General features: G+C 39.2%; 8 protein-coding genes and 1 pseudogene across 11 annotated transcripts; 5 read left to right on the top strand and 4 right to left on the bottom strand.

The window, feature by feature from the left end:
* Positions 1-43: 43 nt before the first annotated feature.
* Positions 44-538, bottom strand: LOC137579381 (cyclin-dependent kinase inhibitor 1C-like). 2 transcript variants are annotated; one of them, XM_068293123.1, is made up of 3 exons: positions 527-538; positions 164-454; positions 44-121 (listed from the first exon to the last, which is right to left on the bottom strand). In XM_068293123.1, exons 1-3 carry the CDS (start codon positions 536-538, stop codon positions 44-46), a joined length of 381 nt encoding a protein of 126 aa, XP_068149224.1. The 2 variants fall into 2 exon arrangements, with proteins under 2 accessions (XP_068149224.1, XP_068149223.1); XM_068293122.1 differs by having other exon boundaries at positions 44-454.
* Positions 539-1,276: 738 nt separating this feature from the next.
* Positions 1,277-1,753, top strand: LOC137579382 (cyclin-dependent kinase inhibitor 1C-like). Its single transcript, XM_068293124.1, has 2 exons — positions 1,277-1,288; positions 1,361-1,753. The coding sequence occupies exons 1-2, from the start codon at positions 1,277-1,279 to the stop codon at positions 1,751-1,753; spliced, it is 405 nt and encodes a 134-aa protein (XP_068149225.1).
* Positions 1,754-2,837: 1,084 nt separating this feature from the next.
* On the bottom strand, positions 2,838-3,332 carry LOC137579380 (cyclin-dependent kinase inhibitor 1C-like). 2 transcript variants are annotated; one of them, XM_068293121.1, is made up of 3 exons: positions 3,321-3,332; positions 2,958-3,248; positions 2,838-2,915 (listed from the first exon to the last, which is right to left on the bottom strand). In XM_068293121.1, the coding sequence occupies exons 1-3, from the start codon at positions 3,330-3,332 to the stop codon at positions 2,838-2,840; spliced, it is 381 nt and encodes a 126-aa protein (XP_068149222.1). The 2 variants fall into 2 exon arrangements, with proteins under 2 accessions (XP_068149222.1, XP_068149221.1); XM_068293120.1 differs by having other exon boundaries at positions 2,838-3,248.
* A 658-nt stretch (positions 3,333-3,990) lies between these two features.
* LOC137579155 (cyclin-dependent kinase inhibitor 1C-like) lies at positions 3,991-4,505 on the top strand. Its single transcript, XM_068292856.1, has 2 exons — positions 3,991-4,064; positions 4,137-4,505. The coding sequence occupies exons 1-2, from the start codon at positions 4,053-4,055 to the stop codon at positions 4,503-4,505; spliced, it is 381 nt and encodes a 126-aa protein (XP_068148957.1). The 5' UTR covers positions 3,991-4,052.
* A 1,158-nt stretch (positions 4,506-5,663) lies between these two features.
* LOC137579154 (cyclin-dependent kinase inhibitor 1C-like) lies at positions 5,664-6,189 on the bottom strand. Its single transcript, XM_068292855.1, has 2 exons — positions 6,147-6,189; positions 5,664-6,074 (listed from the first exon to the last, which is right to left on the bottom strand). Exons 1-2 carry the CDS (start codon positions 6,156-6,158, stop codon positions 5,664-5,666), a joined length of 423 nt encoding a protein of 140 aa, XP_068148956.1. The 5' UTR covers positions 6,159-6,189.
* Positions 6,190-6,889: 700 nt separating this feature from the next.
* LOC137579318 (cyclin-dependent kinase inhibitor 1C-like) lies at positions 6,890-7,384 on the top strand. Of its 2 annotated transcripts, XM_068293049.1 has the most exons (3): positions 6,890-6,901; positions 6,974-7,264; positions 7,307-7,384. In XM_068293049.1, exons 1-3 carry the CDS (start codon positions 6,890-6,892, stop codon positions 7,382-7,384), a joined length of 381 nt encoding a protein of 126 aa, XP_068149150.1. The 2 variants fall into 2 exon arrangements, with proteins under 2 accessions (XP_068149150.1, XP_068149149.1); XM_068293048.1 differs by having other exon boundaries at positions 6,974-7,384.
* A 1,084-nt stretch (positions 7,385-8,468) lies between these two features.
* On the bottom strand, positions 8,469-8,945 carry LOC137579324 (cyclin-dependent kinase inhibitor 1C-like). The gene is made up of 2 exons (XM_068293057.1): positions 8,934-8,945; positions 8,469-8,861 (listed from the first exon to the last, which is right to left on the bottom strand). Exons 1-2 carry the CDS (start codon positions 8,943-8,945, stop codon positions 8,469-8,471), a joined length of 405 nt encoding a protein of 134 aa, XP_068149158.1.
* A 732-nt stretch (positions 8,946-9,677) lies between these two features.
* Positions 9,678-10,122, top strand: LOC137579328 (cyclin-dependent kinase inhibitor 1C-like; annotated as a pseudogene).
* Positions 10,123-11,365: 1,243 nt separating this feature from the next.
* Positions 11,366-11,950, top strand: LOC137579153 (cyclin-dependent kinase inhibitor 1C-like). The gene is made up of 3 exons (XM_068292854.1): positions 11,366-11,377; positions 11,444-11,623; positions 11,726-11,950. The coding sequence occupies exons 1-3, from the start codon at positions 11,366-11,368 to the stop codon at positions 11,948-11,950; spliced, it is 417 nt and encodes a 138-aa protein (XP_068148955.1).
* The last annotated feature ends 11,653 nt before the right edge of the window (positions 11,951-23,603 follow it).

Below are 23,603 nucleotides of genomic sequence, written 5' to 3'. Positions count from 1 at the left end.
TAGTGTTATATTTTAAGGTGTAAAACAATCATAAATAAAGAGCCTAAATAAAACTTGGCGCTGCGGCGTAAGCAGCATAGCTTAACGGGGCAGTGTACGCAAGAGGAGCAGGAGCCGCATACTTGGCCAAGATCGGCCTACCAGCTACAGACAGAGGTGCGGCAGCGAGTGGGGCAGCGAGTGGAGCAGCAAGTGGGGCAACCAGTGGGGCAGCAAGTGGAGCGGCAATTGGGGCTGGGAGGGCATATTTGGCGATCACTGGAGCGGGAGCAATGACCGGAGCTGTGGCGATTCCATTGTAGTTCCTGGCAAACACTTGACTGCTGGTTGCTGTGACAACTGGAGCTGGAGCAGCCACGAGAGCGGCGGGGGCGGTGTAGGCAAGAGGAGCGACAGGGGCTAATAGGCCGGGCTTAGCCATGGCACAGCCAGCAAGAGCGAGAATGAGAGCAGCCTGAAAGTAAGAGGAGAAGTCTTAGTGTAACCCTTCCTAAGAATCAATCTATGTATATCTCTGATAACTTACGAATTTGAACATTTTGGATTGAGGTTTGTTTGACTGAACAGCTGTGAACTGATTGATACCCAACTACCGTTAGCTCTGTTTTATTTATAGCTCCGAATAATGGGTCTTCAACATGCCTGTGACTCAGTCATTCACCCATCCACCTATACACACTTAGTAGTTCATTTTGCATGCCGAAGATGAAGTCACATTTGTATTCAATTTACATTATACGAATATCAGAAAGTAAAGGTCAGTTTTGGAGCTGTGGCTATTAGGAAGTTTTGGGCCTACGTCAAGTTAAAAGAGAGTTTAAGTGAAAAGGTTGAGTGTTAAGCCAAACGCAATTAAATGGATCATTAATAGCTTCTTTGTTTAAAGATATTGAAAATTTACCTTACTGTGATGGGTATTATTTTCAAAATATGATTATTATTTTAAAATAGTAAGGGACGGTCAACTAGCTTAAATATTTCTCAAGTAATTTGACTTAAAACATTGTAAACAGACTTGATCGATTTGCGTTTTGAAGACAAATTTAATGGCTCAAACTCTTGTTGTCTGACCTTTGCCTACATATTGTGATTTGAATACAAATGGGACTTGAATTTCAGAATGCCAAATGAACCACTGAGAGTGGATGCGATTGGGTGAATGACTGAGTCACAGGCATGTTGAAGACCAATGTTTGTGGTATAAATAAGGCAGAGCTAACGGTAATTGGGTATCAGTCAGTTCACAGCTGTTCAGTCAAACAAACCTCAATCCAAAATGTTCAAATTCGTAAGTTATCAGAGATATACATAGATTGATTCTTAGGAAGTGCTTCAATAAGACTTCTCCTTTTACTTTCAGGCCGTTCTAATCCTTGCTGTTGCTGGCTGTGCCATGGCTAAGCCCGGCCTATTAGCCCCTGTCGCTCCTCTTGCCTACACCGCCCCCGCCGCTCTCGTGGCTGCTCCAGCTCCAGTCGTGACAGCAACAAGCAGCCAAGTGATTGCCAGGAACTACAATGGAATCGCCACAGCTCCAGTCATTGCTCCAGCTTCAGTGATCGCCAAATATGCCGTTCCGACCCCTATTGCTGCTCCACTTGCTGCCCCACTTGCTGCCGCACCTCTGGCTGTTGCTGGTAGCCCGATCTTGGCCAAGTATGTGGCTCCTGCACCTTTTGCGTACACTTCTCCATTGAACTATGCTGCTCCTGTCAGCTATGCTGCTCCAGCAGCTGCCCCTCTCCACTTGTAATTATAAAGCTCAGGTGGCGAAATTTAGTGATATTAAATCAAAATTTTATAAAATATGTGCGAGTTTTACGTATTTAAGTTTTGTTTTGCGGGAAAACACTTGGTTAAAAGGTTCAATACTTTACAATTGTCTCTGCAGTTTATATACGATATATACAATTAATTATTAATTTTCCTTACACTTTTCTCTTTTTCACACTCCTTTTGTCGCTTTGGTCATGAATTCATCATGGGCATCCCCCCAAATTATGGAACGAAATCTTTCTTTGGTTTTTTGAACTTCTCGAATTCTGGGAATAGCATTGCATTTTGGTTTAGAAAACATTGTCAAATTTAAAAGATATATGATTGTTTAGAATGATTCTTATGAGGAAAACAGATGTGTATGCAATCTGCCAACATCCTTGGAGAGCATCAGAGCACCAGGAAAATTGACTTCATTTATGGCTTTTGAATCAAGTAATAAAATTTTATATTATTATATTAACTGGTTGCCAAAGCTAACAATCCAAAACATAGCCAGTCTGTGGTCTATACAATCTCCACAATTAGTAGTAATGTCACTCGAATTCGCCTTGTTATTTCCAAAAGTTCTCCCTTTAACCTGTCCCTTAAACTAGGGGTTCACATTTTTTGATTTTAGATAATCCCTTTAAAATATCTTTTCCAAGAACTGTGTAAATTATTTCCCTAAATTTGTATCTATTTTATTGACCATAATATGTAGTTATACTTTGTAAACGTATTTAATACATAGCAATGGAAACGCATCACTGACTCTGCTCTCAGTCCAAAATCCCTGTCTTTGCTTTATGAATTATCGCCCTGAACTGGACAGTTTTCATCGGCATCCCACATATAACCAAAATTCTGGGTTTGTCTCATTTTAAGCCTTCATCCGATCACAATATCTTTCACAATGGGACTACGATTAGAGTCTCCTATCACTTTTTATGGTACACCATAAAAAAAATAAACAAAAAACACATTTTTATCTATTATGTAGAATATAATTTGAAATTTTTACAAAAAATTTCCAATATTTTAAAGTTATTTTCACTAGTTGTCACGAACACATTAACTGATTACAGGAAAAGTGGAGCTGCAGCGTGAGCAGCATAGCTTAATGGGGCAGTGTACGCAAGAGGAGCAGGAGCCGCATACTTGGCCAAGATCGGACTGCCAGCTACAGCCAGAGGTGCGGCAGCGAGTGGGGCAGCAAGTGGAGCAGCAATTGGAGCGGCAATTGGGGCAGCTAGTGGGGCAGCAATTGGGGCTGGAACGGCGTATTTGGCGATCACTGGGGCAGGAGCAATGACTGGAGCTGTGGCGATCCCATTGTAGTTCCTGGCAAACACTTGGCTGCTGGTTGCTGTGACAACTGGAGCTGGAGCAGCCACGAGAGCGGCGGGGGCGGTGTAGGCAAGAGGAGCGACAGGGGCTAATAGGCCGGGCTTAGCCATGGCGCAGCCAGCAAGAGCGAGAAAGAGAGCAGCCTGAAAGTAAGAGGAGAAGTCTTAGTGTAACCCTTCCTAAGAATCAATCCATGTACATCTCTGATAACTTACGAATTTGAACATTTTGGATTGAGGTTTGTTTGACTGAACAGCTGTGAACTGATTGATACCCAACTACCGTTAGCTCTGCCTTATTTATACCACAAACATTGGTCTTCAACATGCCTGTGACTCAGTCATTCACCCAATCGCATCCACTCTCAGTGGTTCATTTGGCATTCTGAAATTCAAGTCCCATTTGTATTCAAATCACAATATGTAGGCAAAGGTCAGACAACAAGAGTTTGAGCCATTAAATTTGTCTTCAAAACGCAAATCGATCAAGTCTGTTTACAATGTTTTAAGTCAAATTACTTGAGAAATATTTAAGCTAGTTGACCGTCCCTTACTATTTTAAAATAATAATCATATTTTGAAAATAATACCCATCACAGTAAGGTAAATTTTCAATATCTTTAAACAAAAAAGCTATTAATGATCCATTTAATTGCGTTTGGCTTAACACTCAACCTTTTCACTTAAACTCTCTTTTAACTTGACGTAGGCCCAAAACTTCCTAATAGCCACAGCTCCAAAACTGACCTTTACTTTCTGATATTCGTATAATGTAAATTGAATACAAATGTGACTTCATCTTCGGCATGCAAAACGAACTACTATTGAATGGGTGAATGACTGAGTCAGAGGCATGTTGAAGACCCATTATTCGGAGCTATAAATAAGGCAGAGTTAACGGTAGTTGGGTATCAATCAGTTCACAACTGTTCAATCAAACAATCCAAAATGTTCAAATTCGTAAGTTATGAGAGATATACATATATTGATTCTTAGGAAGTGCTTCAATAAGACTTCTCCTTTTACTTTCAGGCCGTTCTAATCCTTGCTGTTGCTGGCTGCGCCATGGCTAAGCCCGGTATATTAGCCCCTGTCGCTCCTCTTGCCTACACCGCCCCCGCCGCTCTCGTGGCTGCTCCAGCTCCAGTTGTCACAGCAACCAGCAGCCAAGTGTTTGCCAGGAACTACAATGGAATCGCCACAGCTCCAGTCATTGCTCCAGCTCCAGTGATCGCCAAATATGCCGTTCCGGCCCCTATTGCTGCTCCACTTGCTGCCCCACTTGCTGCCGCACCTCTGGCTGTTGCTGGTAGCCCGATCTTGGCCAAGTATGCGTCTCCTGCTGCTCTTGCATACAGTGCTCCACTAAGCTATGGGGTATCGACACCACTTTTGTTCTAATCAGTGAAATAATTTTATAAAGAAATATATCATATAACAAAAAGTTAAACTTTTGTCATATTTTGTTGTTGTTAAATGAAGAACTTGTCCTTTTTTGGAAGGGTGTTTAGATGGCTTATAAAAATGGCAAAAGTTTTTTTTCAAGAATTATAGATGTTTTTCTAAGTAACGTAACTTCTTTTCCATTATCTGGGTGTAGTTTAGGTTTCTACTATACTTCTCGAAGCCTCTTCAAAAAAGCTTTATCTTGCTGGATTATTCAATGTAATTAAAAGATACATGAAGTCGGCATGCTGTGCTCTTTCTTCAATCAGAGACAGCCCTTTGAAATGGATTTAAATACGTGGATAGACCACCTGGAATTCTCGAACATGGATTTCAAGGTGTCGAATGAGTAACCTTGTCTTAATTATAAGTACTGCCCACATATTTTTTAAACTCTGCCCTGACATAAAAACAAACCATTATTGGACATTCTTTAATGTCAGGTGCATTGAATCGCATTTAGCAACGTAAATTATTTTTAGGGCTCTATGTGATGTGCATTTCGAATGGCTTAAAAACTGATTCCCCTGCGGCCCTCCGTGGTTTATTGTGGCAAATGAGGAGCAAATAGTTTACATACTTTGTCTTTTGCCGACATCAATGTAAATACATATGACTTTAAATATGAAATATTTTTAGCCTAAATAACACCACCAAACTTAATAAGAATTTTTAAAATTTTTGGTCTTAGTAGACTCACAAGATATTCGGTTCAAATTTAGTTATTATGTCATGTAGAGAAATATATTATATAAGTGTCAATTAATAAACAAATTGTTCGACAAATGTTGTGCAATAATAGTTGTTAAATTTGAAAAGACGCTCTTTTCCAAATTAATTGGATTATTGCAGAAAGAGGTCGTAAAAAGCATTTGTCTTATTTTATTTTTGGCACCACAAACATTGAAAGAAATGTGGCCATTTATAGGAGAAAAACATAACAGGAACTCAACTCTTATTTGAGCCTGATAGTTGTAACACCAAAAAGAATATCTTTTTTTGCTGAAATATCTCTTTTTCCTACACTAAGAATAAGGAGAAATTTTAAATTTGTAAATTAATAAAACATTTCTGCTTTATTTAAATTATTCAACATGATCACAGATTCAATTTTTACAAAAATAGTTGAGTGGCTGCTGGAGCCGCATAGCTTAGTGGAGCACTGTAAGCTAGCGGAGCAGGAGCCGCATACTTGGCCAAGATCGGACTGCCAGCTACAGCCAGAGGTGCGGCGGCGAGTGGGGCAGCAAGTGGAGCAGCAAGTGGGGCAGCCAGTGGGGCAGCAAGTGGAGCAGCAATTGGGGCTGGAATGGCATATTTGGCGATCACTGGAGCAGGAGCAATGACCGGAGCTGTGGCGATTCCATTGTAGTTCCTGGCAAACACTTGGCTGCTGGTTGCTGTGACAACTGGAGCTGGAGCAGCCACGAGAGCGGCGGGGGCGGTGTAGGCAAGAGGAGCGACAGGGGCTAATAGGCCGGGCTTAGCCATGGCACAGCCAGCAACAGCAAGGATTAGAACGGCCTGAAAGTAAAAGGAGAAGTCTTATTGAAGCACTTCCTAAGAATCAATCTATGTATATCTCTGATAACTTACGAATTTGAACATTTTGGATTGAGGTTTGTTTGACTGAACAGCTGTGAACTGATTGATACCCAACTACCGTTAACTCTGCCTTATTTATAGCTCCGAATAATGGGTCTTCAACATGCCTCTGACTCAGTCATTCACCCATTCACTAGTAGTTCGTTTTGCATGCCGAAGATGAAGTCACATTTGTATTCAATTTACATTATACGAATATCAGAAAGTAAAGGTCAGTTTTGGAGCTGTGGCTATTAGGAAGTTTTGGGCCTACGTCAAGTTAAAAGAGAGTTTAAGTGAAAAGGTTGAGACCATGTTAAGCCAAACGCAATTAAATGAATCATTAATAGCTTCTTTGTTTAAAGATATTGAAAATTTACCTTACTGTAATGGGTATTATTTTCAAACTATGATTATTATTTTAAAATAGTAAGGGACGGTCAACTAGCTTAAATATTTCTCAAGTAATTTGACTTAAAACATTGTAAACAGACTTGATCGATTTGCGTTTTGAAGACAAATTTAATGGCTCAAACTCTTGTTGTCTGACCTTTGCCTACATATTGTGAGTTGAATACAAATGGGACTTGAGTTTCAGAATGCCAAATGAACCACTGAGAGTGGATGCGATTGGGTGAATGACTGAGTCACAGGCATGTTGAAGACCAATGTTTGCGGTATAAATAAGGCAGAGCTAACGGTAGTTGGGTATCAATCAGTTCACAGCTGTTCAGTCAAACAAACCTCAATCCAAAATGTTCAAATTCGTAAGTTATCAGAGATGTACATGGATTGATTCTTAGGAAGGGTTACACTAAGACTTCTCCTCTTACTTTCAGGCTGCTCTCTTTCTCGCTCTTGCTGGCTGCGCCATGGCTAAGCCCGGCCTATTAGCCCCTGTCGCTCCTCTTGCCTACACCGCCCCCGCCGCTCTCGTGGCTGCTCCAGCTCCAGTTGTCACAGCAACCAGCAGCCAAGTGTTTGCCAGGAACTACAATGGGATCGCCACAGCTCCAGTCATTGCTCCTGCCCCAGTGATCGCCAAATACGCCGTTCCAGCCCCAATTGCTGCCCCACTAGCTGCCCCAATTGCCGCTCCAATTGCTGCTCCACTTGCTGCCCCACTCGCTGCCGCACCTCTGGCTGTAGCTGGCAGTCCGATCTTGGCCAAGTATGCGGCTCCTGCTCCTCTTGCGTACACTGCCCCATTAAGCTATGCTGCTCACGCTGCAGCTCCACTTTTCCTGTAATCAGTTAATGTGTTCGTGACAACTAGTGAAAATAACTTTAAAATATTGGAAATTTTTTGTAAAAATTTCAAATTATATTCTACATAATAGATAAAAATGTGTTTTTTGTTTATTTTTTTATGGTGTACCATAAAAAGTGATAGGAGACTCTAATCGTAGTCCCATTGTGAAAGATATTGTGATCGGAAGAAGGCTTAAAATGAGACAAACCCAGAATTTTGGTTATATGTGGGATGCCGATGAAAACTGTCCAGTTCAGGGCGATAATTCATAAAGCAAAGACAGGGATTTTGGACTGAGAGCAGAGTCAGTGATGCGTTTCCATTGCTATGTATTAAATACGTTTACAAAGTATAACTACATATTATGGTCAATAAAATAGATACAAATTTAGGGGAAATAATTTACACAGTTCTTGGAAAAGATATTTTAAAGGGATTATCTAAAATCAAAAAATGTGAACCCCTAGTTTAAGGGACAGGTTAAAGGGAGAACTTTTGGAAATAACAAGGCGAATTCGAGTGACATTACTACTAATTGTGGAGATTGTATAGACCACAGACTGGCTATGTTTTGGATTGTCAGCTTTGGCAACCAGTTAATATAATAATATAAAAGTTTATTACTTGATTCAAAAGCCATAAATGAAGTCAATTTTCCTGGTGCTCTGATGCTCTCCAAGAATGTTGGCAGATTGCATACACATCTGTTTTCCTCATAAGAATCTTTCTAAGCAATCTTATATCTTGTAAATTTGACAATGTTTTCTAAACCAAAATGCAATGCTATTCCCAGAATTCGAGAAGTTCAAAAAACCAAAGAAAGATTTCGTTCCATAATTTGGGGGGATGCCCATGATGAATTCATGACCAAAGCGACAAAAGGAGTGTGAAAAAGAGAAAAGTGTAAGGAAAATTAATAATTAATTGTATATATCGTATATAAACTGCAGAGACAATTGTAAAGTATTGAACCTTTTAACCAAGTGTTTTCCCGCAAAACAAAACTTAAATACGTAAAACTCGCACATATTTTATAAAATTTTGATTTAATATCACTAAATTTCGCCACCTGAGCTTTATAATTACAAGTGGAGAGGGGCAGCTGCTGGAGCAGCATAGCTGACAGGAGCAGCATAGTTCAATGGAGATGTGTACGCAAAAGGTGCAGGAGCCACATACTTGGCCAAGATCGGGCTACCAGCAACAGCCAGAGGTGCGGCAGCAAGTGGGGCAGCAAGTGGAGCAGCAATAGGGGCCGGAACGGCATATTTGGCGATCACTGGAGCTGGAGCAATGACTGGAGCTGTGGCGATTCCATTGTAGTTCCTGGCAATCACTTGGCTGCTTGTTGCTGTCACGACTGGAGCTGGAGCAGCCACGAGAGCGGCGGGGGCGGTGTAGGCAAGAGGAGCGACAGGGGCTAATAGGCCGGGCTTAGCCATGGCGCAGCCAGCAAGAGCGAGAATGAGAGCAGCCTGAAAGTAAGAGGAGAAGTCTTAGTGTAACCCTTCCTAAGAATCAATCTATGTATATCTCTGATAACTTACGAATTTGAACATTTTGGATTGAGGTTTGTTTGACTGAACAGCTGTGAACTGACTGATACCCAATTACCGTTAGCTCTGCCTTATTTATACCACAAACATTGGTCTTCAACATGCCTGTGACTCAGTCATTCACCCAATCGCATCCACTCTCAGTGGTTCATTTGGCATTCTGAAATTCAAGTCCCATTTGTATTCAAATCACAATATGTAGGCAAAGGTCAGACAACAAGAGTTTGAGCCATTAAATTTGTCTTCAAAACGCAAATCGATCAAGTCTGTTTACAATGTTTTAAGTCAAATTACTTGAGAAATATTTAAGCTAGTTGACCGTCCCTTACTATTTTAAAATAATAATCATATTTTGAAAATAATACCCATCACAGTAAGGTAAATTTTCAATATCTTTAAACAAAGAAGCTATTAATAATCCATTTAATTGCGTTTGGCTTAACCTGGACTCCACCTTTTCACTTAAACTCTCTTTTAACTTGACGTAGGCCCAAAATTTCCTAATAGCCACAGCTCCAATACTGACCTTTACTCGTATAATGTAAATTGAATACAAATGTGACTTCATCTTCGGCATGCAAAATGAACTACTAAGTGTGTATAGGTGGATGGGTGAATGACTGAGTCAGAGGCATATTGAAGACGCATTATTCGGAGCTATAAATAAGGCAGAGCTAACGGTAGTTGGATATCAATCAGTTCACAGCTGTTCAGTCAAACAAACCGCAATCCAAAATGTTCAAATTCGTAAGTTATCAGAGATAGATTGATTCTTAGGAAGTGCTTCAATAAGACTTCTCCTTTTACTTTCAGGCTGCTCTCATTCTCGCTCTTGCTGGCTGCGCCATGGCTAAGCCCGGTCTATTAGCCCCTGTCGCTCCTCTAGCCTACACCGCCCCCCGCCGCACTCGTGGCTGCTCCAGCTCCAGTCGTGACAGCAACAAGCAGCCAAGTGTTTGCCAGGAACTACAATGGAATCGCCACAGCACCTGTCATTGCTCCCGCCCCAGTGATCGCCAAATACGCCGTTCCAGCCCCAATTGCCGCTCCACTTGCTGCCCCACTCGCTGCCGCACCTCTGGCTGTAGCTGGCAGTCCGATCTTGGCCAAGTATGCGGCTCCAGCTCCTCTTTCGTACACTGCCCCGTTGAGCTATGCTGCCTCTCCACTCTTCCTGTAACCAGTTTCTACAATAAAAACCTTATGCAAATTTAACATATTTTAATTTTTTGCCTGTGGAAATATGCAATTTTCATTGACTGAGGAAGAATTTTGTCAATTCATTGGGATTGAATGAGAAGTAGATTATGGAATGGATGCTTTTTTCTCTCCTTCTTTAACTTGTTTATTTGATTAATAAGCCATTTCAAGCTGCTGTTGTTGAAGTATTTAAATTATTTAAACTTTTTGCCTCTCTTCTCAAATTATTGAATTATTATAAATTATAATGCTTAGCCAATTTTGACCATTGAACGGATTGGTAGACAGTGGGATCTGTGGATAGCAGGCTGAGAAGTGAGTAAATCGGTCTAGTTGCAATTGCTTTAAATGTGATTTATTAATTTTGAAATGTTTATAGCTTATAGCCTTATCTTTTATAGAGATATGTGTATCGAATACGAAGATGCACTTCTAAGTTGAACAAATTTAAAACAATATGATGTTTTTTTCATTGATAGAATAAGAAAGAAGTCTACGGACATTTCGCATACTAAAGACATGTGTATATATAACATCAGGTGACAAAGCAAATGAAATTTAATTAATTAGGTATTATTTTAAAATACAAAATTTGTTAGTTTTTTTCTGGTTGGCATAGGGTATAAACAAGTCGTCTTCTCGACTAGCTTATGGAATGTCTGCGTAGTGGGTTTTTGTGGCACGTGCTTACAATAATAAATTTGCAAAGTTCCACAAATGTTTCGACAAGTTTTCTTATGGATATTTTTTAAGCGTTTTATTGTTTTAACTCTTGTGTAATAAATAAAACGTATGTTCTTTCTTTGGAGACAAATGAGTCAAGTGATTAAGCCAATTAGGAGATAAGAAGCAATGTAGTATAATGCAAAGAAAATTGGAGATTAATGCTAGTTAAACGGCAAGTGAAATATTCTAGAATCATTGTATAACCAAAGTAAACATTTGCAAGCCAATAATTAAATGCCGGAATTCGGTTAATTTCAAATGTAATTTTAATTACAGGTAAAAATCAAAGTGCTCACTGGCCTTCGGGTTTTATTAATTTCTTTTCTGCCGCCCTTGAAAGACCTACCACAATGCAACTATGACACTGCCGTGGCTGGCATTTTAATTAGCCAACATCATTGCGGGTATAAATAGGCGAGGTAGTGCCCCAAAGTATTATCAGTTAGCGATTCGCTCTTCAATTGAAACAGTCAAACCAAATTCCTCAAACAAAAGCCATGTTCAAATACGTAAGCAATGTCTGAAAATATTTCGTTTCTCTCATAACTTATATTTCCGTTATTCACTTTAATCAGGCTGTTGTCATCTTTGCTTTAATGGCCTGTGTGGCTGCCAAGCCTGGATTAATCCACGCTCCATTGGCTGCAGCACCTCTTGTGGCGCATGTTCCCGTTCCGGTTCCTGTTCCTATCGTGACAGCGGCTAGCAGCCAAGTGGTGAGCAGGACTTACAATGGACTTGCAGTTGCTCCAATTGTCAGGCCTGTGGCACCAGTTGCTCCATTGGCGGCTCCAATCATTAATACTGTGGCTCCACTTGCACCTCTGCCAGCTCCCATTGTAAGAACTGTGGCTCCGATCGCTCCTCTGGCGGCTCCTATTATCAGGCCTGTGGCTCCAATTGCTCCTTTGGCTGCTCCCATTATAAAACCTGTACGTCTGGCCTATGCTCCTGCTCCTTTGGCAGCAGCGCCAGCTCCTCTGGCCTATGCTCCAGGACCATTGGCTGCACTACCAGCTCCCTTGGCCTATGCTCCAGCTCCTCTGGCGTATCCTGCTGCTCCATCTCCAGTTTTGTGGTGAATAATTAGCATCAGATCCCAGTTAACATTGTATACATGTCCCATGACTGATAGCCATTAATAAAAAACATTCAATATATCATTAAAAAGTTGCTGCTTTGGGACTGGTTTCAAAATTTTCAAAACAAAGGTGGAAAATTGGCCTCGAAACAAGATATTCGAGTTATCAGGGCATTTCTAAACTGACGTCAAAAGTAACCAAAGAATCAATTTAAACTGCAGTGAGGCAGATGGTAAATCATCTTTTGATCTCCAGTTCATATCATATGATAATGAAGGACATAAAAAGCCTTAAGCTTATTGAACACTTTTTTTGGTACCTTGTTCAATTTGTATCATGTGAAAGGGAATAAAATTTAATATTAAAGTTTCTAGGGCATAGGAAACTTAAACAGCAAAAAAGAGATAAGAGCCCTCTGCAAACCATTCCGGCGTAGTTTTGTGGGGTAGAATTTTCAACAGCAGCGCAAACGCAGCAAAGTTTATCCTCAATTAAACTTTTTGTTGTTGCGTAAAATTGCGCAAAATGTGTTTTTTGGGGAGTGAGCATGTGTGTGATAGGCCATACGTCAGGTTCGCCTATCCTCTTGGTTTTGTTCGCGCTATTGCCTTTTTTGGAGCTCTCTCCCACTCCTTTTCCGCACACACATACATATAGACACACATCTTCATTTGTTGGCTTAACTTTTAATTCCAAGTTGCCTTAATTTTTGTCTGTTCCTTGTCTTTTGGCTCTTTGACGCATTTTGGCAAATTTTACGTTAATTTTCTCCTCTTAACACAAGAAAAGCAAGCAACCCTTTTTTAATTTAACGCATCATTTGCCTGTTTTTGTATTTGAACTACATATATGAATGTTGGAAAAGTGTGCATACATAATAGATATTCGTCTCTACCATTTGAGGAGATTCGCTTTCACATTCACCTATGCATATGATGGGGAGCAGTTGATTCTGAAACTCTAATGACCAGTCAAGATGTCTGAAAGTATGATTCGACTTTAAGAAGACTGATTGTACGTACGCAGGATAAGGATAACGTATGTATGTCTATAGGCTGCTTGCCACAGAACAGTATTTAGTGTCAAAGAAGAAGCAACAGCACTGAGCATGCATGACTATCACCTTTCACTGAAACTCTGTGTGTGTGTGTGTGTCTGTGTACCTGCATAATATCACACTAAATCAATGCACACTAAACCCTCAATCAGGCTTAATCTCAGCATCGACAAAATCCTCTCAATTGACAGGCGAATCGAAACGGAAATCAAATAGCGTACCTGTGACAGGGCGCCAAAGCCTTTTTCATTTGAATATAGAAAAGTTGGGTGGGATGTTGGTGGGGATGGTATGAATGGTATAGAATTTGTATTCTATTATTTCTTTATTTTAAGCTCTTTTGTTTGGTCTACTATTAGAATTCTATGTCAATTGCATTTGCAAATAGGACCAGATGCCGCTGCTCATTATATGGAAGTTTTACTTGGGCGTGATTAAAGTTTTGCTTCGATTTCCTGCTTCTTTTTTTCCTCTCTTCTTATTCCTGTATTCTTTTTTTTTTTTTTGCTTTCCCTGGCAGTTGGTGGCAAATGTCAAAGTGGCTTGCCACACCCACAAGAAGCGTCTAACATTCGACATCTACATTGCCTTCAAATCGCACATCGCATCGCATCTCTCATCCATTTTTGGTTCTCGGAGCCATGTAAATTGCTCTGGCAAACAAATCACGTTCTCTCTTGCGTGCCGACATCCTTGCCATCGTTACCGTAACTCCAGAATCTTTAGCCAAAGAGGCAGAAGGATTTTTGCGGTATGTAGACGCTCTAAGACTGGCTAAGCAACCGCATTAAGTGACTGAGTGCCTACGCCACTTTCACATTATGCCTGCGGAGCATTAGCAACCGCAACCGCCAAAGAAGGCCTTAGACGACGACCTGTTCTTGTTCTTGTCCTTATTCTTGTTCTTGGTTTTGTTTTGTCTCGCTGACTTCAATCGAAGATTCGGTTTTCATGCATCGATTGACGTTTAAAGAATTTCGTTTACCATTCAAATGTGTATGCGGTTTTGAAAGAATTTTCAAAGGCCTAGGCAACCCATTGAAAAATATAGGGGAAAAATATAGAAAAATCTATCTGTGATATGATATCTGATCTATGTATGTTCATAGTACTAAATGGCATACCCCTTTAAGTTATTGTTACAGGGTGTAAAAAGTGTTAAAGAAAACAAGGCAACTTCACTCCATGCAGAAATAATCTCTGAAAGAGAAGAAATAAAAGAGAGAAACGAAGGAGAAACTTTCTCCACATGTGCGTGTGTGTGTATGTGTGTGGGCAAGCTGACGAAGTCTTCTCCCACCCTATGAACAAAAAAAAACAAAAACTCTTTTAAGAAAATAATTAATTAAGAAGTGCAAATCATAGCAAAATTATGCGGGATGCCAAATTAAAATGAACGCGAACGTCAGCACCAGAAACCAGACCACGAAAACACAAAGAGTATATGTAAGAGGAAATTAGAATGTATATATGTGTATAGGTATACACACTTTTACTAACAAATATACACACATAGGTATACATACATATACAGAAATGATTCGTACATTGAAAGCAAAAAGATTGCTGCAAGTTGCTGAACTTGCCATTTGGTTATTAGTTTTAGAGGATCTTTTATCAGGTATTTGAGAGATTTTCTAACAAAATTGTAAAAACATTAACATTTATTGTAGGTACATTTTATAAAAGGTAAAAGGTACAGAATTGAAATACTCAATTTGCTTCTAATGCTATCAAGAAAGTGTGGAAAAAACTTTAATTTTCAGCTTGGTTGGATTAAATCTCTCTGAAATTTTTGTACAATGTTTCAGTTTGCGCTTTTGTTTTTGTTTCTTTTTTTTTTGCAAATCGAACTTTATGCTAGAATTATTGCTCCGTTGCCGTTGCTGGAATACAGAGGTGGCATTCGTTCGATTTTTTTAAGCGCCTGCAAAAGGAAGTGGACAAAAGTGCAAAGCTGTTGCTAGTAGCAGCCGCTATTCTAGCCGATGCCACTGTTTGTGCAGTTGTTATTGTTTTTTCCTTTGAATTTTTCAAATTGTCGATGAAAAATCCTCTACAAGACATTGAAGAACGACTTTCAGATACCTTTTGATAATCTTGACAATGGTAAACACAGAATTCCCCTTACTTGCCAATCGTTTTTAGTGTTAAATAAACATATCCTATTTTGTATATGTACATACATAGAACATAAACATAAGCAGAGATCTCATTCGTCTGGCCTATTACACCCTTAACTTCAAAGAGTATAGGGTATAAAATGTGTTGCGATATGCTTCCGTGCATTTCGTTGCACTTTAGGTGAGTAGAAATAGAAAGAGGTCGGCTTGAAACATACATGTATTGAAATATGTACATAAGTTCATGCAAAGAAAAAAACCTGCTAAGAACTTTTCCATTACAATCAAGTTTTATTACAGATTAACGAACTTGTGAAATGTGAAATGATGAATTTGAAATGACAAATTTGAACTTTGTTTCAGACACAATTAACATTTTAATTTCCCAATGTGTTTTATGGGAAAGCAACTTTTGTTTTGACTCTCGTCCTAACCATTGGTATGCCTTTCATTTATAGAATATTTGGGTATATTAACATGATCAGAATGTAAAATTTTGAAGCATTTGAGTTCGAGTATACACTAATGTCCAACTTCAATTGAATTTTTTCTAACTTCTTGTCAATACACCAATTTGTTTGAACATATTGAGTCATTTACTTTGAGTTGAGTATCTATAAGTCGGCGTTTCAATTTGCCCGCAGAAGTTTCTTCGGGGGGAATTTTGCTGGGCCAGAGAACAGGAACAAAGAGTTTCTTTGTTTTGGTTTTGACGATGCCATGACTTTATGGACAAACCGACCACTGGCAATCAACCTTCGTTGCCACCCTGTGGAAGCTTCTTTGCGCACGTGCTCAATAACGATTGCGTTGCATACTTTAGTGAGCTGCAAAGAAATTAAATTTTTTAACTTGAAAACTCTCTGTGTACTATGAAAGATGCTCTGACAGTGAAGGAAAAACGGTCAAACCGTCAAACGGTTTACAGCAAATCAATTAGTTCTAAGAAGTTTTCCAAGCGCTAATTGCAAGCGATTTTCCTCCTCTCCTTGTCTTTCAACTACTTTGTTGACTTTGCGCAGAGTTGCTAGCCAAAAATAAAAAAAAGCGAAGAAAACGAAAAAAAAAAAAAAAATAAAAAATAAAAATAAAAATTAGTTGTAGCTGTGGACAAAGTCCGGCCAAAATGCCGGGAGTAACTTATTTATCATGAGAGAGCTCTTTGTAAGGCTGCATTTTTCGTCTTTTTTTTTTTTTTTCTTTATGCCAAAATGTCTGCATTGCGTACTTTCTTCGCTTCGTACTCTGGTTTGCAGTTGGAAAATTAATGTGCAAGCCTTTTTAATTACTCGACAAACAAGCAAACAGAGCTTGAACCAAAACTTTTCTACACTTTTGTTCAATATAGAGAAAAGCAGCCATAATATTCAACTGGGCTGCCAACAATTTCAAATGAAACTCCATTCCCAGGACCCTATTCCCTCAAAGTCTAATGATAGATGCTGGGAGCGAACATCAGCATAGAAGCTATGTATTTTCAGTTAATTATGGTCACTAGTGAGGGCATGGCATATGTTTTATTTGGCAAAATATTTAACTAACCTAAAATTTAAAAGTGTGGTCAACTTTGAGGTTTCTCTTGAAAACAGAAGTTGAAGATGTAAGGAGAGAATCTGTTAAGGTTATCAAACATGACAATTTGTATAAGAGATACAATTGTCACAGTTATTAACAGATAGAACTCATTCGTTGGCACTGAATCGACTAGAAAGCAATCAAAACTGACAAGAGTCATCCATTAAATGTTTCTTTAAATTATCAGAGCAAATAAAGCGCACCATAGAGCTATAATATTGACATATGTATGTATGTCTTTATGCAGACATTTAAGTAGAGATTTAAATAGAGCTCCTTGGTGAAGAGTATTTCAAAGTTGGCATTAAATTTAAAACATTATTTTGTTGTTGTTTCTGCTTTTAGATACAAATCGGTCAATGTATTGTCTGTTGACATTAAAGTTGACCAGAAATGCGGTCACTGAAGTTTTGGTAAAAAGTTGCTGAGGCTTAATAAGCCGCAATTTGCATTGATAGCAAGTCATTTTTCACAAAAGTTAAAAATCAAGCCGACAAGAGGCAGATAAAATAAATAACGCGGCGAGAAGTAAAATGCATTAAAAGCGTTGCAAACAGCGTGCCTTTATCTTCCTTTGGCCCCTCACCATGTCCGACCACTTAATTCGCACTCCAGCGATATGAAATTTCAAGTGTCTGGACTGCTGCTGGTATTGGTGTCGAGGCTCTGCTGGGTTGGGGTTTGGTCTGGGTGTGGGTCTGAGTCTGGGTCTGGGTCTGGGTCTGGATCTGGGTCTGAGTCTGGGTCTGGGTCTGAGTCTGGTGCTGGGACTGCTGCTGCACTCGCTGCTTGTTTACAGAGCTACTTAATCGAAGTGCTTCCAATGCTGCCGTCGCCATTGGCATATCCTGCAACTCGTGCTGTTTCTCCGTGTGCCCTGCTATGCTCTGCAATGTGCGCCCTGTCTGTGAGTGTGTGCGTGTGTACGTTTAATGCAAAAATGTTTTTTCTCGCCTTGCCACTTTTTTACCATTCACTTTTTTCTTACTCTTTATGTATAAATTTTTGTATTTTTTGCTTTTGTTGGTTCGTTTTTTTTTTTTTTTTTTTTGTTGTTTGACCATTTTTCTGTTTGCTTCCGGTTTTCATTAATGGTCTTAACATAAAAATACAATTTACTCACGTTTAACTGATTTGTATTGGTTGTGTGCGATCGTCATTAAATTTTTAAGCGTTGTTTGATTAAATATTTTTCATTTTACATTGAATATTGATTGATTGCTTTGGCCGCTGATAGGATTCTGATAAAGCGTTGGCCTAAAGGATTTTCCGCGCAATCACCCATACTCATACACAAATATTTCTTTGATTACGTTTACAGTTACAGTTATTTAGTGATTCACTGGGCTTATAAGGTCTTTAAAAATGTGAATTAAAACGTTATACACTAAGAGTTTGGCGACTTTATCCTACCTCGAATTGCGTTTAGGAGTAAACAAACATTTCAAAGGCGAAAGGCAATCCATAAAAAAATTAGCCACAGCTCCTTGCTCTTGTAGCTGGAAGCAATCGTCGCGTCGCTACGTCGTCTTTGGTTCTAGAGATTGCCTAACACTTGAACCTGAAACTCATTTGCGCGGCGTCAGTTTCGACGCCTCCGCAAAATCCGCAGCACCCCGACAAGGCAGAGGAGTGAAAGGCACAGGACAGTAAGGCATTTTCCAGGCCCAAGTAGAGGGGAAAAACGAAAACGTTTTTCCTTCTGAAAAGTGCAAAAGCAAAAAAAAAAAAAAAAAATGATAAGAAAAAGAGAAAAGGAGCAACAACAAGGGTCGTCCCTCTCCCTTCCTTCGTTCCTGCCTTCCATCCACCCATCCGACTGACAGTCGTAACGCGCGGCGGTAAGAAAATTGTACTTAAAGCTATGCCCAAAGATGCCTTTGACACGCAGGGCGGGATGTGGCTTTGATGTTTGGATAGCTTAGAAATGAATGGCTGAACAGTATATGCAGGAATGGGTACCAGAAACGGTTGTGGGCGTGGGCACGAGTTTGGCGGTGCTAACCAAATATTTGTTAAATGCAAATTACTTTTGACGCTTGAGAAAATGAAAATGTACGTCAAAATTATTGGTTGAGATTTCTGCTTGATGCGGGGAGGTGCTTGTGGACGAAGGTGCTTGTTGGAGCACCAAAAAGGTCATGCGAAAACTACATGAAATGATTTCTATTTAATAATTCTTGCTTATTCCTATGGAGTCCTTGCAATTTTAGAACTGATCAAATACGGTTTCGATTTCTTTTCACTTTCATTTGGCATTTGGTTTTACTTTACACTGGGGTGCTTTCTTTTTCACCAGATGTTTTTGTTTTTCACCTTTTATTCAGGGCAGGGGTATGAGCAGGTGGATTATTTTCTTGACATTCGTTGGAATGCAACTTTATTGCAATTAAACACTCAATTTCCAGGATACCGCCCCCTCTAACAAAGTTTTTGTTGAGCAAAATTTTGGGCAAAGGTAAAGTTTGTAAGCCGCCAGGCAATAAGGGAAAGGAAGGCAGACCAAGCTACAAAAAGGGAAAAAGAGTCAGTAGCATCAACAAAAAGTCACAAAATCAAATAGAGCCAGAGGAATGAGTCGAATTCAGATTGTGATGACATTTGTATACACTTGGCAAATTTCTATATATTAAGCGATAAAATATCACAATTGAAAACGATTTTCAATTATTTTTCTTATAAACAAAAAGATAACTCTCCATGATATAGACACATTTTGGTTTTAAAATAGTATAACTAAACAAGTTTAGTTTGCCAAGTAATTGGCAAGTCTAATATTATTTTGAGTCTCAGTCTCAATGACTAATTCATGATGATTGCATTTTTTTCGCAAGGGTATCAAAAGCAAAATGGCGCCCTGGAACTTTAGTTGTCCTTTCTGTTGCTGTTGCTGTTGACGTTGCGCATTTGCTGTAGATTATTACAAAAGTTTAAATACACAGACACAGATCGAGTTGGAGCCCGAATTGTAGTAGCTGAAGCTTCCCCATCCCCTCACCTCGAACCCCTCAGGTGTTGTGCATTTGCCTTGTTCAACTACAACTCAGCGGCAGATGGTTGGTTGGTTGGTTTGGGGTTGGCAAAAACCAACTGAAGGGGTTTTCAAGAAATTGAATTGAGTTCAAGTTGAAGAAGCTTCTTTAAATAGCCTTGACAGTTGCAGTAACTTCTGAAGTTGTTGCCAAAGGAGTTTCTCCATTTTACTTTCACACATCTCCCACAAACAAATACACACATACCCACATATATATGTACATAGATTCATATGCCATTCCACGGCAATGTGTTTGGCTAAGAAGTTGTGATGAACTATTACCAAATCCCACCTGTCTGAGTTTGTTGTCCTCTTTACAATTAAAGGACAATTTCCTGCAAAATGGTAAAATTCATTTACATCGACATATTCTTGGTATATCACCTATTTCATAACTTTTTCATAACCATTGTTTCTGCTCTTTTTTGGTCATTTCTAAGACCTGGCAAGAGCATGTAATCTTCGACAGGATCGAAAGTAGTAATTGTTCCGGCCCACTGTTTGTTTATTTTCTTTTTTTGTTTTTCTTGTTTTGTTTTTTGCCTTAACTAGCGCAATAAAATGTCAAATGCTTGTAATTAATTCGATTGAACAAGTTTGTCTGACAGCAGCCCCTCTGATGCTGGCATCTGTAACCAGTTGGTTGGGATCCCTTTTCTTCTCGTCTCTTCTCTTCTCTTCTCTTCTGTTCTGTCTGTTGCGCTGCTGTTGAAAACCAGAAAAAGCAGTTCAAATTGCTTCAAAAGCGACACCAAAAATACTTCAAACACACACAATTTAATGCGCCCTCTCGCTCTCGATGATGTTGCTGCTGTCTTGCTGGCTTTTCATTTAATTGCGGTTGATTTTTGTGGTTTTGACTTACACATTGAACGGACACACACACACAGAGAGAGAAACGAAAAGTGGGCTGAGTGGGGCGAGTCAAGGAGTCAGCCCCAGTTCTTACCCTCCTTCACCAAAATGCCAATCATCAATCAAGGTGATTTGTTTCAATGCTCCACCCCAAGCCACACATTTCACGCTGTTGTGATTGCAGAATGGACTGACAGTATATATGTATATATGTACATACATATACAGAGTTCATCGGGAGAAGGCGCCACCAGAAAGGGGTGGTTGGATGGAGTATTCCATTTCGGAGGTTTTGATGCTGCTTGGCACATGTGACCAATCACTTGCATACACTTCAATAGATGTAGTCTCCAGTAAGTGTTGCTTTTGTTGTTGTTGTTCCGCCAATGAATTCAATCACGAAAATGTTGGCCCATTTGATGTCCCTTTCGAAACCGCTGAGCACTCATACGTTGAATATTCATGAGACACGACAGAATTTCGGCTTGTTTGACTTGCACACCGACATTGACTTTGATTTCTCTTGACTGATCTCAAAAGTCGTTTTAAACTTCTCGCTATCCACCATTTAAATATGCAAATGGTAAAGGTAAGTGACATTAAGTTTTGGTAAACTAATTGATTGTTGAAAAAATATTTCATATATTTAGCTACATTTGTATGTGTGTGTACATATGTGCATTCTATACATACATATGTGTTTGTGTATAACCTACATGACACCCAGGAACCGTGTCGATCCATGTGTGAAATTTGTAATTTCCACATTTTGGTTGCCGTCGCTTACCAAAAATTTGTAGAAATATTTCATTTTTGCAGCATTTTCTGCGCCATCTTTCTTACCGCGTTCTCTCAGTCCACTTTTGTTGCCCCAAACACACACACACACACACACACACACACACACAAAGGCAGTCACATTGCCGCACATTTTTGACGCTTTAAAAAAGTTTACGGTTTTCTTTCTTTCTTTATATATATGTATGTATGTATTTCTTTTTTTTCCTCTCTCTCATCTTCGTTGTATTTTTGTCGCCATTTTGTACACGCCAAGTAAAGAAGAAGAAATGGCTGCAGAAGCAGCAGCGACGGCGGCGGCGGTGGCGGTGACGGTGACGGCAGCAGCAAAAAGTCTCCCAGGCAAACATGTTATACTTTACTTTGCCTTGGCCAAAAAAAAAAAAAAAAAAATATAAATAAAAAAAAGAGAAAACACAAAAAACGAAACGGAAAAAAATGATGAAGGAACGAAACGAACGAACGAAAAAAGCATCAGAAGAAGGAAAAAAAAGGTGTGTGCATAAATTTGTTTGTGGATGTCCTAAAGGCAAATACTTGTGCGGAAAATTCCCCAGTCGCTGCAACAACAACAACAACATTCTACCAGGAGAGAGCGAGAGAACTAAAATTCAGTTTAAAGCCAAAACTCTGATTGTAAACTCATTAGACCAGCCGTCTGGATACCCATAGCAATTTTATTTATATACGTATTTCTTCCCTTTCCGCCATTTACCAATTTTTGTGGGTCTGAATGGCTGCCGATTTCGACGCCTTTGTGATTTGTTAGCAATCGTATTGAAGCTTTGTCTATTAGTCAACATTTTCATCGTTCATCGTTCACCGTTCACCGTTCATGATGCTTTTCTTGTCAGCGTCTTCTTGATGGCTTTAATGAAATTTACCCGGGTGCCCGATTTCTATTTACTTTGTGGCATGAAAATTAATAAAGAACATGCGGCAAGTAGAAACTTAATCCCTAAGGAAATTATGAGAAAAATGTGCGTGGGCTTTTGGCTTTGCCAACTGGATAAGAGGGATTGAGAGTGACCAAGGAGTTGGTTGCACAGCATATACATATATATTTATGTGTGTATATATGTAAGTATATATACATACATACTTATATAAAAATGTATACACTTTGAAACAACAAAGAAAAGCAAAGTTAGCCCTTTTTGCAAAGGGCAAGTCCCCCGTTTTTTTTTTTTTTTTATTATTGTTTCTTTTGACTCTGGTCCCATTTTTTAACTGTGCAATTATCATTAAGTATGGGTCCTGCCTGGCAGTAGGTGGCGCCAGGGTCGGCGTTTTCAAGGGGGTTTTGAGGCCATGTAGCCAGTTTAAATTTCACTGCGGGCGAGTTAAGCAGAAAAAAAACAATTACAAAAAGCGCAGTGAAATTTGTTTCTCTTTTTTTTGAGGAATGTGCAAAGAAGACAACATGAAAGAAATTCAGAGGTATAAAAGGAAAAAAAACAAATGAACAGAAGCAACATTGTAGGATCTGAAATAACAATGAAATCCGAGATGCAACAAAATGAGTATCAATATATTCAGGTCGGGTATATTAGAACAACGTAGTCATTTCATATACCCTTTTATCCCCCCTTTCATATCTCCGCTTCTGTCGAAAGTTATTTTCCCTCTTTTACACAAAAAAAAAAAGGCAGAGTTTTTATACCCCCTATCGGGGTAGCAAAAAGTTAAAGAGCATATTGAATAGCTTCAAATATTAGATAACTGCGGGAAGGAAGCAATTTTGAAGCTATATCCTATAAATACCCTTTATCGAATTCATAAATAAGGCTTAGTCTAATAGCATGAAGCTTTCTTTAAAAAATAATGGTGATAAAAGTAAAGTGTACAATGAATAAACTTAATTAGCAATTGCTGGAAAATTTAGAAAGAGTTTTTAAACAATTTCCCCCTTTTTTTTACAGGGTATTCGCAAGTACTTGATAAGTCTGGTTCGTGTTTCTTTTTGTTTGTGGGTTCTGAAGGCAATTCTCTGGCAATTTTATAAAGGTTGCTCTGGCAATTTTATTCAATTTGTATGGAAAGATAGAGTTGCTGTTTTGGGTCTGCGTATGAGTTATGTGCAAATTGCATAATTTGAAGGAAATTCCGCATTCGCCCCTCTCGCACTCGATTTGTCATCTAAGTTCGCCTCTTTGCCCTTTGAACTCTATACTCAACCATAATCAGGGGACACAATTGTTCTGTTTCTTT

This window comes from Drosophila tropicalis, unplaced genomic scaffold, assembly GCF_018151085.1.
Source record: "Drosophila tropicalis isolate 14030-0801.00 unplaced genomic scaffold, ASM1815108v1 contig_694, whole genome shotgun sequence".
Taxonomy (NCBI): Eukaryota; Metazoa; Arthropoda; class Insecta; order Diptera; family Drosophilidae; genus Drosophila; species Drosophila tropicalis.
This window is presented reverse-complemented; position numbering and strand designations above follow the sequence as displayed.

Bases quoted from the DNA above. Each gene is read 5' to 3' on its own strand.
- LOC137579153 (XM_068292854.1), top strand. The intron at 11,624-11,725 runs GTCAGGCCTGTG...ACTGTGGCTCCG, and splicing joins GACTTGCAGTTGCTCCAATT to ATCGCTCCTCTGGCGGCTCC.